The sequence below is a fragment of the Typopeltis vanoorti genome, chromosome 5 (genome assembly GCF_054136105.1).
Source record: "Typopeltis vanoorti isolate ZY-2024b chromosome 5, IOZ_Tvanoo_1.0, whole genome shotgun sequence".
NCBI classification, from domain to species: Eukaryota; Metazoa; Arthropoda; class Arachnida; order Uropygi; family Thelyphonidae; genus Typopeltis; species Typopeltis vanoorti.
In genome coordinates, this window is record NC_143553.1 from 158531648 (window position 1) to 158548963 (window position 17316).

The 17316-nt window shown below is 34.7% G+C and overlaps 1 protein-coding gene across 2 annotated transcripts in view; it reads left to right on the plus strand.

Moving 5' to 3' along the window:
- Nucleotides 1–495, plus strand: part of LOC150106995 (alpha-tocopherol transfer protein-like) — a 67804-nt gene extending 67309 nt beyond the window's left edge. For both annotated transcript variants that reach the window (XM_090392867.1, XM_090392869.1), the window contains one exon: nucleotides 206–495. In XM_090392867.1, coding sequence (XP_090248993.1) covers nucleotides 206–454 — 249 coding nt within the window. In that variant the 3' untranslated portion in view covers nucleotides 455–495. The remainder of the gene's footprint in view (nucleotides 1–205) is intronic.
- Nucleotides 496–17316: the final 16821 nt, after the last annotated feature.

Consider the following 17316-nt stretch of genomic DNA (forward strand, 5'->3'; position numbering starts at 1 on the left):
TAAATGTCTCAAAATCTTATATGTATATGCATTGGGTCTTTTTTTATATAAATCATGTTCTAAATTAGAAACAGATTAGTTCCATGATTCTCTGTCTTTTTCTCACTTCTCTTTTAGCTGTAGCCTTTATTCTTTTATATTCTATTTCATCTTCTGATCTTTTACTGCTTAACTATTTATGATATGCTTCTTTTGTCATTTACAGGTTTATGTTCATGGTGATGATATGAAATCATTACAAAAGCATATTCCACCTGAAATTCTTCCATTGGAGTATGAAGGTTATGTTGGACCATTTAGTAATCAGGATTGGGCCACAAAACTACTTGAAAGTGAAAGCACATTTGCACATGACCAAATGTTTGGTTATATTCCCTGTGCAACAGAAAAAGGTGTAAAGAAAACTGAGACTTTTGATGGACTTTTGTCTTACAGAAGGGTTTGTATAAGATGATGAGATTTTTTACTATCTTTTAAAATAAAAGTGTAGAACTTATTTTTGCATAAGAAAAGCTATTCTGAATAACGAACAATATATTCTAGTTAATCTTCAGCTTATAGAAAGAAAAGAATATTTAAAAAGCCAAGTTGTTCTGAATTAAAATTTTTGACATCTTTTTGATGCTTTTCAATGATACATAACTCTTAAATTAATTTTTTACTTAATATAAAATACTGAAGTTCAATTTTTTAAACTTGAAAAGGCATTTAGTATCAAAAAGTTATGATATGAAGATATAAATTCTGAAACTGTCCAGGAGTATCAGAATCAAAAATAGACTATGAAGGAAAATGATGCTTAAATTGTCTTAATTGCTCATATAATATGAAAATAATGAGACATCCACTGAATAAGAGGACTAGTAATCAGGGATATATTTGAATGTAGTTTTTATTTCATTTTGAATTTTGGTTTGTTCTTGATTTTTGGAAGCTCCCAACTTGCGAAATGTTGTACAATTTACTGATGTTGATAGAATTTGGTTCAGTTTTCATCATTACATTTACATTATTACAGCTTTGCCTACAATTAACCATTCAGGTATATTGATATTGTCCTGGTGTAAAGTTTGAAGCTTGAATGCTATGTTATATAGTGTGTTCATGTATCCTTTGACATTATGATGAAACTGAATCATCTGGATGTCTGAAATAAATAGTCCCAACAGCTGATTTATATCAAGCAAGAAGCTCATATAAAGAATTTGCTTTTCATATGGTTAAAACAAACAAAAAAAAATGTATTGCCTGTGACTTAAACACTAATAGAATCCCTTGTATATACTATTTACTAGCTGCTTAATTTCCCCCCTCTGCCACTTCCAGGTGAGGACAAAATAAAAGGGCAAAGTTCTTTGGAGCATCCTAAAATGAATTTTTCGCCTTGTCTTGCAGATGATAGTTCTTTTTTTATCTAATACCATTTTCAAATGCATATTCTGAATGCTATTCCAATCCTTGGCAAATTATTTCATCCAAAAAATATGGAATAATCAAGACAAGAGCTCATATTTGTTCTTCATAAGCACTTCTTCAATAAAAAAAACTCGACTAACACAGAATCCTGAGCATTAAAAATCTGAAACACTACATAACATTAATAAGGAATTACTTCAACATCACCTATCGAAACAACAGAGACACATATCGTATAACACGACCTACAACAACTCTCTACATCCCTACACCCTTCAACTAGTCTGGTCATATCATGATAGTTTACCATAACCGTGTAACCTTTGATGTTAACAAAATTCGGTATGGTTTTAGTCATTTTTAATTTAATATAAATCTTATCACCTTGTTCTATTCCGGGATACTTATCAAAATGGCTTCAGATTATTGCTATAACTAAGCAAAACTCTTGGAACGTTCTTTTTAAGATTTCGTCATTAATTTCCTGGACGTTTTCTTAAGTACACAAATTTAACACCACTGCCACCAACCGGTGGTGGAGGAAAACCTTTCACCTTCCAAAACAATTCCATTCTCAATCAACGTATCTTTTGCACTATAATTACGGGTAGTGACTTCATAGAGGCCCTTCTAGTAATCCCAGCAATTAATGTTTCTAAGATTATTAACTCCTACAACATCTACAGGGCATCAGCGATATCCTTTGGTTTGAAAGGTTTCTTAAATGTATACCTTACTGTTAGATCTCTGGCAATTTTACCACTCGACATCTTTGATCACGTCGATTCACTTGCTGATGAGAACAGATACTACACAAAGTTCTTAGCTGATATGAACAGCTACTGCACTTCGCACTTAAACAAGGAGACAGGGAGGGACATGCATAATGCTGGGTGGGGGGTGTGCAGTGTTTCCACTTGGTCATTTGAAAATTAGTGGTTTTGAAACGTAGTGAATATGCCACCATAACATAACAAAATAATACCAAACAATAATAGCTTCACAAAACACTACTAGTTCATGTCAGATAGCAATGCACTTCTTTCATTCTGTTTTTGTCTCTTGAATTTATGATCATACTATCTTTTAAGATGCATTGAACACCAGTTTCCAGTTGCCTGATCTCACATCACTAGAATCTTACTTCACTTACTGGTTTGTTAAGCATTTGGTAAACAAATATGAATCTGGATTGTGACTGCACCTAGTTGGGTTACTCGTAAATAAGTTGCATTGGTCAAATGCTCTTAAACATATACTAATGACACTGTAATCCTTCATTAAAGAGGAAAGTACTACTTCAGATATGTAATGGTCAAAATCTGCTAATAACACTTAAGTAATTGAACAAATATCATTTTTTTTTATTTATTTTTTTTTTTAAGACAGTCTTGCCCACAAAAGATTGTAAGCCTAGCCTAACTGTGATGAGCTAATGATCAGATAATCTGGAAACCTTGCTCTAAAGACCAAACACAGTACTTTTTTCCAAGCCACTTTCTGTCTCCAATAAGCTGAATGATGATCTCACACCAAGTGATAAAAATCATATACAGATATCCCTTGCTTAACGCAGGATTTGATTAACACGGCGAAATTAATTGTAACAATCCCTTGATATACGTGTCAAGTTTTGATTAATGTGCCTTTAAATTTACCAAAATTCCATCAAATATGACATGGGTGTCATTGCAACTTTTAAAGCCTAATTTAAAAGACATTCTCAAAGGCAGTAGAAACACTGGAGAAAATGCAATTAGGCTCCAAGCAGTTTGTAAAAATTTTAACATTAAACACGCAATTGAAAACATCCATGATTCGTAGGAGCAAGTGTCTTCTAGCTGCATGAAAGCTGTTTGGAAAATCTTTTGCCAGAATGAATGCGCTAATGACTTAGGTGGTTTACAAAATCTGTGAACAACGTGGTTGAAGAAATTGTTGCAATTGGTGAAGACCTTGTTTTGATATGTTGATGCAGAAGATGTTAAAGAATTATTGGATTCAAATTCAAAAGATTTCAGTGACAACGATCTTGAAATCGAACAACAACACGCATATGAAGACAACAAACAAATGGAATGTGAAGATGAGGTTCCAAAGGAGATAACAATCGAACAACTGCATGGAATATTTCACAGTTTAGAATTGCTTAAGCAACAAGTAATGGATATGGATCCAGATGTTAATTGAAGAATGCTTGTTTGCCGAGGTTCTAGAGAGTCATTTTGCTTGTTATCCCAGAATTCATGCTGATAAGGAAAAAAAATTAAAACTGTTCAAACGACTCTTGATAACTATTTTTTTGATAAAAATTGCTGTAACTGATGTTGGTACAAGCATTAAACATTTATTTTGCAATCATTTTTTATCTTTCCTAAAAGAGTACCATATAAAACGAATTACTAATGCTGTAATCGATCATGGATGAATTCCAATTTTTACCATTGATTATGATATTTGATTGGCGCGATTTTGATATATGCTTACTGATTTAATTATGATGGTTAGTTGAATTTATCCTTACTTCTTTAAATTCCGTTTTTTATTTGTCAGATATTGATTGATACTGATCCGAATATAAAGAAATTTATATTATCCTGTGCTACCTTATATTCAGATTAGTCTATATAATGTAGAGGAATCAATCATCAACTAACGTTTGCAATCTCACTTTTCTACAGGCTGAGGATAATATTATCATTTAAGGCTTCCGCAAGGTCCGATAAATTTTTATGAGCAGTGCGATGAAAGGAAATCAGGCAAGCATCAAATTGAATTCATTAAAACAAAACATTTAATGCAGGGTTATATAACATGTACATCTAAGTATAATTTTCTAAACAAGATAATGCAATTGAACAAATCCAAAATATCTCTGAGATACAGGTAGCTTTTCAGTTAGGCTATACAGGTAACTGTAAAGGTTTAAAGATCATCATCATCATCAAATTCCTGCCATGTACCCTCAAGGGGTGTACAGGATATGACAGTACTACATGAAAAAATTACATCATTACTAACTTCCTATCTACAATTTTCCTCCAAATCAGTCTGTTACTTGTCAAGACTCCAACATTATCAGATCTTATATTTCTATCTTCTAAGGCACTTTGTACCGTATCTATCCACCTATATCTTGGTCTTCCTCTGGGTCGTTTTCCTGCCAAACTGGCAGAGAACACTTGTTTTGCTAATCTTTCCTCTCCCATTCTATTTAAGTGACCATACCATCTGAGATTAGCTCTGCTAACGCATTCCTGGATGCTGACAATGTCAAGTTCTTTCCTAATATCCTCATTTTTAATATGATATTGCCATTGATGCCATCTGTTCACGCCTCTAATCTTTCTCAGGACTCTCATATCTGCGGTCTCTAGTCTTTGGTCAAGTGTTTTACTTCTGACCCAGCTCTCAGATCCATAAGTTAAAATTGGTTTGAACACAGTCTTGTATACAGCTAATTTAGTGTTCCGACTAATTTCTTTCTTATTCCATATGAATTTATTCAATTGACTTCCCACGATACCAGCTTTGCTGATTCTGTTGTCTATTTCTATATTTAGTTTACCATCTTCAGTAAAAATTGTGCCTAAGTAGCTGAAATGTTTTACTTGTTCCACAGGTTCTCCATTCACAACACAGTTGACATTTTCAATGATTCTGCCTATTTTCATTGTCTTTGTCTTTTTATTGCTGACCTTCATACCATATCTATTACAACAGCTATTCAATTTAGTCAGAGAATCTTGCAGACTTGTAGCAGATTTATTTAGAAGTATAACATCATCCGCATAAAGCAAAGAGCTGACATTAACATCTCCAATTTTGATATCAGGTTTAATACCACATTCCTTCATAATGTGATCCACATAGATAATGAATAACAGAGGGGATAATGTACATCCTTGTCTCACACCAGATTTAACATTAAACCATCTTCCTGTACTTCCTTCAATTCTAACTGCTCACTCACAACTCAAATAAAGACTAAGTATTGCTTGATATAATGCCCCATTGACACCATATAACTGCAGCGTATTGAATAGCTTCTCTCTTGGCACCTTGTCATATGCCTTTTCCAAATCAACAAAACTTAAATACAGATCTTTGTTATATTCCCATGCTTTCTCGACTATTTGTCGTAAAGTGAAGATCTGATCCTGACAACCTCTATTTGGCCTGAATCCAGCTTGTTCTTCACCAAGCTTTTCTTCCACAATTCTTCTCAACCGTTTCTCAAGTATACTTGCATAGATCTTGCCAGGAACACTCAGTAGGGAAATACCTCTGTAATTCTCACATTCAGTTTTATTTCCCTTTTTATATATGGGTACTATGAGAGCTCTACTCCAATCATCGGGAATTCGTCCCTCTGTCCAGGCTTTCTGAACTATGCAGTGCAGCCACTGTAAGACTCTTATACCACCATACTTCAGCATTTCTGGTCGAATATCATCTACTCCTGCTGCCTTTCCACATTTCAAGCCTTTGATGGCTTTTTCTACTTCAAGTATGGATATGTATTCCTGACTGCATGCCTGGTCAGTGTTTTTTATCACTGTGCTGTCATCACTGCTTGTTTCATTTAGCAGTTTTTCAAAGTAATTACTCCATACTTCAAGGATATCTTTTTCTCCTGTTTTCATTTCACCTTTATCATCTCTAATTCCTTTTACAGCACTCTTTCCTCCATTCCAAAGCTTCTTCAACAACCTCCAGAATATTTTGCCACCTTCTTGATATTTATTTTCTATATTCTTGCCAAAGTCCTCCCATGACTTTTGTTTAGCTAGTTTTACACACTGTTTAGCTTTCTTACATTTGTCTCTGTATTCTGTAAGAGTAAAAGCTGACTTATTTGCCAGGAACTTTTGATATGCTTTCTTCTTTTCCTTCACTGCCTCTTTAACTTCCTGTGTCCACCAGGGAGTTCTGATTTTTTTATCTTTGCACACAACCTCACCACATGCCTCTCTGGCAGAATCAATCAATGTTTCCTTCAGAGTTTGCCACTGAATCTCCAAGGTTTGATTCCTGTTCTCAAACTCTTTCATTTTCTTTTCAATAATATTTCTGTATTTTAGTCTACAGTTTACATCTGAGAGCTGCTCAACTTTTATTCGCTTTAAAACTTTCTTACATGTTATTCTTTTCAATATGAAATTCAATTTTATCCTGCTCAAGACTAAATAGTGATCACTTCCAATTTCAAATCCTCTGTACACTCTGGTGTCCTGCACCAGGGAGAAAACATCACTATCAACAATAACATAGTCAATGAGACTTTTCTTATTCCTAGCCTCTTCTCTCCATGTGAATTTGTGCACATTTTTATGTTGGAACATGGTGTTAGTAATAACCAGTCCATGTCCTGAGCAGAAATCCAACAGATATTTGCCATTATTATTAGCTTTGCTCTTTTCTCCAAATTTTCCCAAAATATTTTTGTATGTCTCACAATCATTTCCTACTCTACTATTTAGAACCCCAACAAGGACCAACTTTTCCTTTTTCATTGTGTCAATTGCTTTTTCTAAAGCCTCAAAAAATTCCTCCACTTCTACCTTAGTAGAGCCTTCTGTGGGACCATAGGCACAAATAAGTCTCATTGTCCAGTTCCCCATTCGGATATTTGCCCACATTACTCTACTTGAGACTGACTGCCATTCAAGAAGATTAGCCTCGTATTTTGTGTTGAATACTATGGCTACTCCTTCTTTTCCTTGATTGTTATTGCCTGAATATAACATTTTGTATTTATTGCTCAGAAAGATCTCACCAGTTTTGGTCTTTTTTGTTTCAGTCACCCCTATTATGTCGATCTGGTACTTATCTAATTCCTCAGCTAGCTCCATTTCTTTGCCATTCAGGCTTCTTACGTTGATAGTACCGATCTTTAACTCTGGTGATGTTGAGTTGGGGTTTGTTTTCAGATTTGTTCCAGTAGCTGACTTTTCGCTGTTCGCCCTGGTTCCCTGGCGAAAACAACGGGGGCCTTGTTTAACCGGGCGACGCCCCAGCCGGCATGAAATTTTGTCATGTTGTACCATCATTTTTTATTTTGGTTTAACCAATAAGAATACAATTTGGTCGGCTAAATCCCAAATTGCCAGCCCATCCTCGTTCGTTCAGTATCAAAGTAGATACCCAACAGGGTGCACCACGAGAAGGTGAGGATTGGACATTAGGTCAGAAGCCCTGGTCGGTTCTCCGCATTCCTTTAAAGGCTATGTGGAGGTCTCCTCTCAGTTATACAGCTTTGACCCTTAAGCACCCCAGGTTTAAAGATTAAAGCCAAAAATCTTCATCATCAAATTCCTGCCATGTACCCTCAAGGGGTGTATAGGATATGATAGTACTACATGAAAAAATTATATCATTACTAACTTCCTATCTACAATTTTCCTCCAAATCAGTCTGTTACTTGTCAAGACTCCAACATTATCAGATCTTATATCTCTATCGTCTAAGGCACTTTGTACCTTATCAATCCACCTATATCTTGGTCTTCCTCTGGGTCGTTTTCCTGCCAACCTGGCAGAGAACACTTGTTTTGTTAATCTTTCCTCGCCCATTCTGTTTAAGTGACCATACCAACTGAGATTAGCTCTGCTAACGAATTCCTGGATGCTGACAATGTCAAGTTCTTTCTTAATATCCTCGTTTTTAATATGATATTGCCACTGATGCCATCTGTTCACACCTATAATCTTTCGCAGGACTCTCATATCTGCGGTCTCTAGTCTTTGGTCAAGTGTTTTACTTCTGACCCAGCTCTCAGATCATTAAGTTAAAACTGGTTTGAACACTATCTTGTATATATAGCTAATTTAGTGTGCCGACTAATTTCTCTCTTATTCCATATGAATTTATTCAATTGACTTCCCACCATACCAGCTTTGCTGATTCTGTTGTCTATTTCTCTATTTAATTTACCATCTTCAGTAAAAATCGTGCCTAAGTAGCTGAAATGCTTTGCTTGTTCCACAGGTTCTCCATTCACAATGCAGTTGACATTTTCAATGATTCTGCCTATTTTCATTGTCTTTGTCTTTTTATTGCTGACCTTCGTACCATATCTATTACAACAGCTATTCAATTTAGTCAGAGAATGTTGCAGACTTGTAGCGGATTTATTTAGAAGTATAACATCATCCGCATAAAGCAAAGAGGTGACATTAACTTCTCCAATTTTGATATCATGTTTAATACCACTTTCCTTCATAATGTGATCCATATAGATAATGAATAACAGAGGGGATAATGTGCATCCTTGTCTCACACTAGATTTAACATTAAACCATCTTCCTGTACTTCCTTCAATTCTAACTGCTGATTTACAACACAAATAAAGACTAAGTATTGCTCAACAAAACTTAAATACAGATCTTTATTATATTCCCATGCTTTCTCGACTATTTGTCGTAAAGTGAAGATCTGATCCTGCCAGCCTCTGTTTGGCCTGAATCCAGCTTGTTCTTCACCAAGCTTTTCTTCCACAATTCTTCTGAACCGTTTCTCAAGTATACTTGCATAGATCTTGCCAGGAACACTCAGTAGAGAAATACCTCTGTAATTCTCACATTCGGTTTTATTTCCCTTTTTATATATGGGTACTATGAGAGCTCTACTCCAATCATCGGGAATTTGTCCCTCTGTCCAGGCTTTCTGGACTATGCAGTGCAGCCACTGTAAGACTCTTATACCACCATACTTCAGCATTTCTGGTCGAATATCATCTACTCCAGCCTGCCTTTCCACATTTCAAGCCTTTGATGGCTTTTTCTACTTCATGTATGGATATGCATGCCTGATCAGTGTTTTTTACCACTGTGCCCTCATCACTGCTTGTTTCATCATCATCATACGTATCAAGGATTTAGGCCTAGTATGGCCTGTTCCAGCCTTAGAAGTCATCGTTTAAGAGGACGTCCTGGTTTTCATTTTCCTAATGGCTTGTACTTTAAGGCTTGTTTTGGTAATCTTTCTGTTTTCATTCTTTGAATGTGTTCCATCCATCTATGTTTATATTTTTTAATTTTTTCAATTACTGGTTCTTGGTTTAATTCTTTCATAATATCTTCATTTCTTTTGTTTGTTTGTGCTGTTGTTTCATTTAGCAGTTTTTCAAAGTAATTACCCCATACTTCAAGGATATCTTTTTCTCCTGTTTTCATGTCACCTTTATCATCTCTTACTCCTTTTACAGCAATCTTTCCTCCATTTTTAAGCTTCTTCAACAACCTCCAGAATATCTTGCCACCTTCTTGATATTTATTTTCTATATTCTTGCCAAAGTTCTCCGATGACTTTTGTTTAGCTAGTTTTACAGTGTTTAGCATTCTTGCATTTGTCTCTATATTCTCTAAGAGCACAAGTGACTTATTTGACAGGAACTTTTGATATGCTTTCTTCTTTTCCTTCACTGCCTCTTTAATTTCCTGTGTCCACCAGGGAGTTCTAATTTTTTTATCCTTGCAGACAACCTCACCACATGCCTCTCTGGCAGAATCAATCAATGTTTTCTTCAGAGTTTGCCACTGAATCTCCAAGGTTTGATTCCTGTTCTCAAACTCGTTCATTTTTTCTTCAATCATGTTTGTGTATTTTAGTCTACAGTTCACATCTGAGAGCTGCTCAACTTTTATTCGCTTTAAAACTTTCTTACATGTTATTCTTTTCAATATGAAATTCAATTTTATCCTGCTCAAGACTAAATAGTGATCACTTCCAATTTCAAATCCTCTGTACACTCTGGTGTCCTGCACCAGGGAGAAAACAACACTATCAACAATAACATAGTCAATGAGACTTTTCTTATTCCTAGCCTCTTCTCTCCATGTGAATTTGTGCACATTTTTATGTTGGAACATGGTGTTAGTAATAACCTGTCCCTGTCCTGAGCAGAAATCCAACAGATATTTGCCATTATTATTAACTTTGCTCTTTTCTTCAAATTTTCCCAAAATATTTTTGTATATCTCGCAATCATTTCCTACTCTGCTATTTAGATCCCCAACAAGGACCAACTTTTCCTTTTTCATTGTGTCAGTTGCTTTTTCTAAAGCCTCAAAAAATTCTTCCACTTCTACCTTAGTAGAACCTTCTGTGGGACCATAGACAGAAATAAGTCTCACTGTCCTGTTCTTCATTCTCATATTTGCCCACATCACTCTACTTGAGACTGCCTGCCATTCAAGAAGATGAGCCTCGTATTTTGTGTTGAATACTATGGCTACTCCTTCTTTTCCTTTATTTGTCATTGTCTGAATATAACATTTTGTATTTATTGCTCAGAAAGATCTCGCCTGTTTTGGTCTTTTTTGTTTCAGTCACCCCTATTATGTCGATCTGGTATTTATCTAATTCCTCAGCTAGCTCTATTTCTTTGCCATTCAGGCTTCTTACGTTGAGAGTACCGATCTTTAACTCTGATGATGTTCAGTTTGGGTTTGTTTTCAGATTTGTTCCAGTAGCTGACTTTTCGCGATTTGCCCTGGTTCCCTGGCAAAAACAACGGGGGGGCCTTGTTTAACCAGGCGATGCCCCAACCAGCATGAAATTTTGTCATGTTGTACCATCATGACATAAGTATTTCTATCACAACCTGTCTCTATTCTATGAGAAAAATCATATCATCTACACATTAATTTAGTTCTAGTGCTTAGAATAGATACAATGCATTAGGTAACAAACATTCAAATCTCAGTTCTCTATATTCTGCCGATTAATAGAAAATAGTTCTCACAATTCAAAGTTCCAGAATTCACAATACATATTTTTATAGTTGCGGTTCTCTAACTCACTTCTAGTCTATAAACACTTAATTGAATCACAAGGCAGTTATCAATTCAGAGGAGAAATACTTTAGTGCTTTATTCTTTTGGCTATTTATAGTTAAACACCTTAGCTAGGGTATAGATATATTAGGCGGAATTAACTTTCATTTGCTCCACACTTAATGTAAAAAGGATAAGTCTTACAGGGTTACAACTTCTGCACATTGAATTCACTTAGGCACATTTTCAAAATTCCTGTTAACTAATTACCTTGAGGAAACACAATTCAAAGAAATCTTCACTATGTTAACTGAAATATTAAACACAGAGCTACGTAAGTCTTGACACATTAGATATACGTCACGTACTAATTCCTTATCTTCCACTGTGTATTGACTTCATCTCTGCAGCTTTCTTCCCTCTAATCATTAGGAATCTATCATAATATCAGAATTCCATGGAGGTAGTTTTTAATGCCTATTTATTCCCGGTCCTTTCCTTGTCGATTTTTCCGCATATCTCAACTCGCTTTTTGTTACACATGACCAGTCTCTTTGCTGTTCCTAAGCTTTCTCCTCCTATTTACTTTCGTTTTCGAATTCTCTCCGTTTATTCTTCCCATGAAAATCCGGTTCTGGCCAGTTCAGCTTACATCTACAGGCTTCTCTCCATATCATAGCCGTCCACGATCTAAGCACGCGCTAACTAAAAACAACTCCGTTTCTCCTTTACTACCAATCAAATTCATTCAGAAGAATTACATAAAATCATATCAGCAGAATTCCACATATTTACATTCTCTTTCAGAAATAACAAATAAAGAAATAATCCGTAGTTCACATAAAATACATTTAAATATGATAAATACTTCTTATAATATATATGCGCAGCTTCTTATAACATTAACATAGGAATAAATAAAATAAATTGAGAGACATTATAATTCAGAGTCCTTTCAGTACTAATACATATTCTAGATTAAATAATTAAACAATAATAAACAAACTCAAAGTAATTATATGAATGATAATTTACGAGCAAGAGATTATCATCAAATAATATTTACAAGTGTTGCTTAAGTTATGGTATATTATGTTAAATGTGAATGAAGTATTATAATTCTCAAATATCTTCATTCACAATTTAACAGCGTACATTGGGGGATTAATTAATTTCGTTGATCAAGGGATACCTGTACTACTCGAAAACATTCATAACATAACTGCAATAGGATTTGAACCCACAGCCTTTAGGTTGAAAAGCAGAGATGTTATCCACTCAGCCAACCAATCTGCCATACTAGGAAAGCCATCAATATTTTAAAATTCTTAAGGAATTTGATTTAAATTTAATATCTGGAAGCACTAATGAATTCTTAATTTCAAAAAAAGAAAAAAAAGTTCCTGTTGTGTTTCATGACAAAAATGCAAAAATGTACAATGCAGTTAATGATTCGGATTATTATAAATAATTTGAACAGTTGAATATATCATTTTTTTTTTTAATTTGATACCAATATTTGTGAAAATCAACATAATAAAGTGCCAGTTTTTATAAGAATTCATCATACACTACATATTTATAAAGATACACATTCTATAAATATTTAAAAAAAAAAAAATTTCCATGAAAATATTTGTAAGAAAATTGGTAGCTTTTTTTTTAGACAAGGTTCTGATATAAGATTTGCTGGTTTACATTTGTATCATTTTGCAGTTTATTTATTTATTTATTTTTTTTTTTTTTCATGACTGAGGTGGGAAACTCAGTCTGTGCATTGTGGGCTTTGATTCTTATTTTTAGAATTGTCAAATGATATTGTTAAAACAGATTTTACAACTAGCACAAAAAAAATAGTACCTATATAATAGACTAACATATTTTTAATTATAAAATGCAAACTACAAATTTCATCTAGAATTTTATTACTATTAATTTTAGTATATCAGCATTTTAGGTCCTGCCCTTTCAAATTTAAATTATTTTAGCAGGTGGTTCTATCTAGCCAGTCTTGACCTATAATACCATGTCAATGCTATTTTTACATCAGATCCACAACATTTTTGCAGCTGTTGCTTTAAAGTGTTATTCATCCATTTATTTATGAGGTGTAATAATAAAAAAAAAAAGTACAATGAATGTTAGAATTCGAGAAAGTCGAATAACCTAAAGACAAACATAGTGTTGGATCGTACTTCCTTGTTTTTGATCCACCATCTTGTTTTAACTCTGCTCTTAAACAAGTAATAAGTTGCTGGTTGATTACTAATTTAAATATAGAGAAATTTATATTTTTAGACTGCACCACTCTATATCTAGATTAGTGTAATGAAATGTAGTGAAACCAAGCATCAACTAATTTTATATCAACATTATTTCTTACGTAGACCGAGTTTATCTCTTATCTTTAAAGCTCCTGCTAGGTCGGATAATTTCATGAACGGTGGAGTTAAAGAGATTCAGGCAAACACAATTTTAAAAATCATCAAAACAAAACATTTAATTCAGGGTTATATATTATACATATAAACTCAATTCTGAAAACAAGATAATATAAATGTCTTAGCTTAACTGGTCAACATCTTATAGATTCAGTCTATGGGCATTCTGCTATCAGACGTATAGCTTTCACAATATTAAAATAACTTTTAATAGAGATCAATATCACAAAATCTCTTAGTAACAAATTTTACTATTATCACACAGTCAGTAAAATCTCAATCCATTAATGGTGGCAACAACTGCTTCATGAGTATACACTTTCACACTTCATACTCCGGCTGATTTCAGCAAAAAACGTTATAGTTAATGTGGGGAATAACAGGAGGAATTACACACACACATCTCTGCACTGAAGTAACATAAAATTGGACAGTTCTTACCGGATAAATCTTTACTCATCAATTTCACTATGGGCACTCTTTATAACTATATTTACTTAGCACACTATGGAAACACTATTTAGAATAAATCTTCTCAATGGTAACTTAACTATTAATGATCACACTTCACGTGTATAGACATACTTAGATAAAGGAAAATGCTCATTCCTTCTTTAACACTATTCGACCATTTCAGCTCTCTGTTAAAGTTCCATAAAGCTAATGGAACACACAGTAATTCTTTAACTTCTAGAATTATTCTCAGTTGCCTATTACTTTCCCAGTCCTTAAATAGTCCAATTACAGCACTAAAGTTCTAGACACAGCAATCCTTTGCATTCACTTTGCTGCCTCTAGTATTCTCCTAGTCTGTCAGTGCTATACTCAATGCTCTCGTGTCCCACAATGGTCAGTCCTGAAAAAGAGAAGCGCCCCGGTTTTCTCCGCTCTCAGCTTATATACCTCCCTTCTTTTTCCCGCCAAAACCGTTTCACATGCTCTAGCTTATGTCAATTCTTCCTCTCTCATTGAATTCCATATTTCGTGATCTAAGCACGCGCTAGCTATTTTTAGCTCGTTCAGATGTCGAGTTCTTTTTTAATTTCTCAAATTTCTTGATATATCAACCCCGTATTTTCTCGAATTCTTTATCCGCCGCAGTGCACGGACGTTATATAAAATTTACCAAAGCTCATAATTTAACGTGCTGGAAAGCTCTCCTTCAAGTGCCTGAATATCTGTGTTAGAGTCAGCCAGGAGAATGTGCGTGGCGACAATTTGTTCTCATAGCTGAGCTTGGCTCATGCGGTTTTAAATTCGGAGAGTCTTTTGTGAAAAGAAACGGTGCTTGAGTTTAACACAATTTGGGATTACCTGATTATCCCAACAGCGTTTTAGGAAAGTCAGATGATTTGGTTGTCTTCATAGCTTCATTTTACTGTATTGGCAGGCCTTGCATGCGATGGAATCTCCATGGATGATAGTAATTCTCATAGAAAGGCTTAAGCGTTTATTATATATGCTTACTAAATAACTTAAGGAAATTACAACTTACAATAAAATATACATTGAATTAAACTTTAATGTGTTTCCAATATTTTGGCAATGTCATGTTGCCATCTTCAAAGGAACTTGCAATAAAGACACGTGTACGCAGGCACTAAACATAGTAAATGAGAAACGAAGCAAGGAGACTGTGGTTTTCCTAAAAGTCCTGACGGTTCCCTAGCGGGCTATGTAGATATTCTTGGTTGTTGGGCTGAAGATCTCCTGATGTAAGCCTCCCAAATTTGGGGCAGTCTCATGCAACCAAATTTGTTGAGGTTTGGCATGTTTCTTAGGCTGAGGCTGATTCCATGAATAGTCTTTCAAATTTGAACTTGCTACGGTGTATTATTGTGGCTTTCTTCCACCGTATTCTGTGGCGTGTGTCCAGAGCATGGTCTGCAAGACCAGAGTGACTGTACTGGTGAAACTGGATGTAGGGGATGGTGATGAATTTAGAGTAATCCTTGTTGTAAGAGAGAGGTGGGGGGGTTACTGGTTTCAATATTTTTCACGATTTTTAGGGAAACCATAGCTTCCTCGCTTCGTTTCTCATTTACTGTGTTTAGTGCCTATGTGCATGTGTCTTTTGTAAGTTCCTTTGAAGATGGCAACGTGACGTTGCCGACATATTGAAAATATATTAAAGTTTAATTTAATCTATGCTCTATTGTACGTTGTAATTTCCTTAAGTTATTTAGTGAGCGTGTGAATATGCCTATGGTGACAAATCAAAAAAGGTGATGAACAGAGATATTGGATTTCAGTTAGCATGCCTTCTTTGGCTGTGGCGGGTTGAGTGTTTTCCATTGTGAACTCTATATCTTGGTCTCAGTATCATAACTGTAAAACCAAGATTTGTCTCCTGTTATGATCTTTTGAAATAAAGGTTTGGATCTGAAGTCACATGATCGTGCAATTCTGGTCACTAGTTTCTATTTTCACAATAATGGTGCAAAACACAGATATACAAAAACTGTATATTACAAGTAGGTGAGCAAACCGATCAACCTGAAACTCATCATGCAACTGACATATGGATATAAGATAACATGATTTTTCACATCTTTACTCTCCCTCTGATAAATCAATCACTGAAGCTGCAATCACCATACTTTTTGATCATGTGTGATTTATTCTCTTAGCCCTGGGAATGCAGTTAGCTATTGCTTCTTTCACATATCCATTTCCCATGCTCTGCTGATTCATCTCTCATTCAGTTTTCTTAGTATATTGTAATCATCTACCTTTTTATCCCAATGTATGTCCCTTCTTAGTTGGAGTTCTCATGTGGGGTTCTAGGAAAATTTGGCGCAAACATTTACGGTGTAAGACATTTTACTTTATTTTTTGTAAATAATCAATGGATGATAAAGGGTATTATAAAATCATTAAAAAGGCAAATCTTTATTCAGGTGAATGTCAGTGATACATAACATAATGAAATCATTTAAAAATTGTGCAAATTAAAAGAGATGCTGCATAAATAATTAACTTTTTGCTGCAGATCGTCGATTCAACAAATCCATCAGTAACTTCGCTCATTGGAAAAAATGCTAATGCTATGAAGCATTTAATTTTCATGTTGAATTCAACATCTGTTTGATTGTGTAACTTCAAACCAATGACAACAATTTTGCAATAAAGATTTTGTGCCATATGAAATAAACAACCTGTTATAGTTGTTGATGTAAATATGTTAGAAAAAGCATTGATAGTTGCTTTCTGGAAGGCAACCATTAATGTTTTGGAATCTAATGATGAACGTAAGCCCTTTAAGGCACTGAATAATCTGTAGTAAGTTAATTCTAATTTGCCAGGAAACAAAGACAAACCGGCATGCAATCCTTAGGGGTCTCGTGTCAGTCCCAAGCCCGGATGTAGGAGGAGGGTCGGTGAGATAAATGTCGATGCTCTGACCGTAAAGTTGTTATCTGATACCTATATGATCAACAGCTACAACATGCCAGCTTGGACATCGCCTGGATCAACAAAGTTCGCAATACCAATCAAGTGATTCTGTATCATACTCATTACCTGGTGATATCTGCTTCAATTCTTCAGTCAGTTTCCCAACGCTATCTAAATCTAGTTTTTTTTTTTCATATAACTCACTGCAATATCCTGTCCATTGCTGTACAATTTTATCTTTATTCATCAATATTTTGCCTTTTTCATCTTTAACTGTGGTCTCT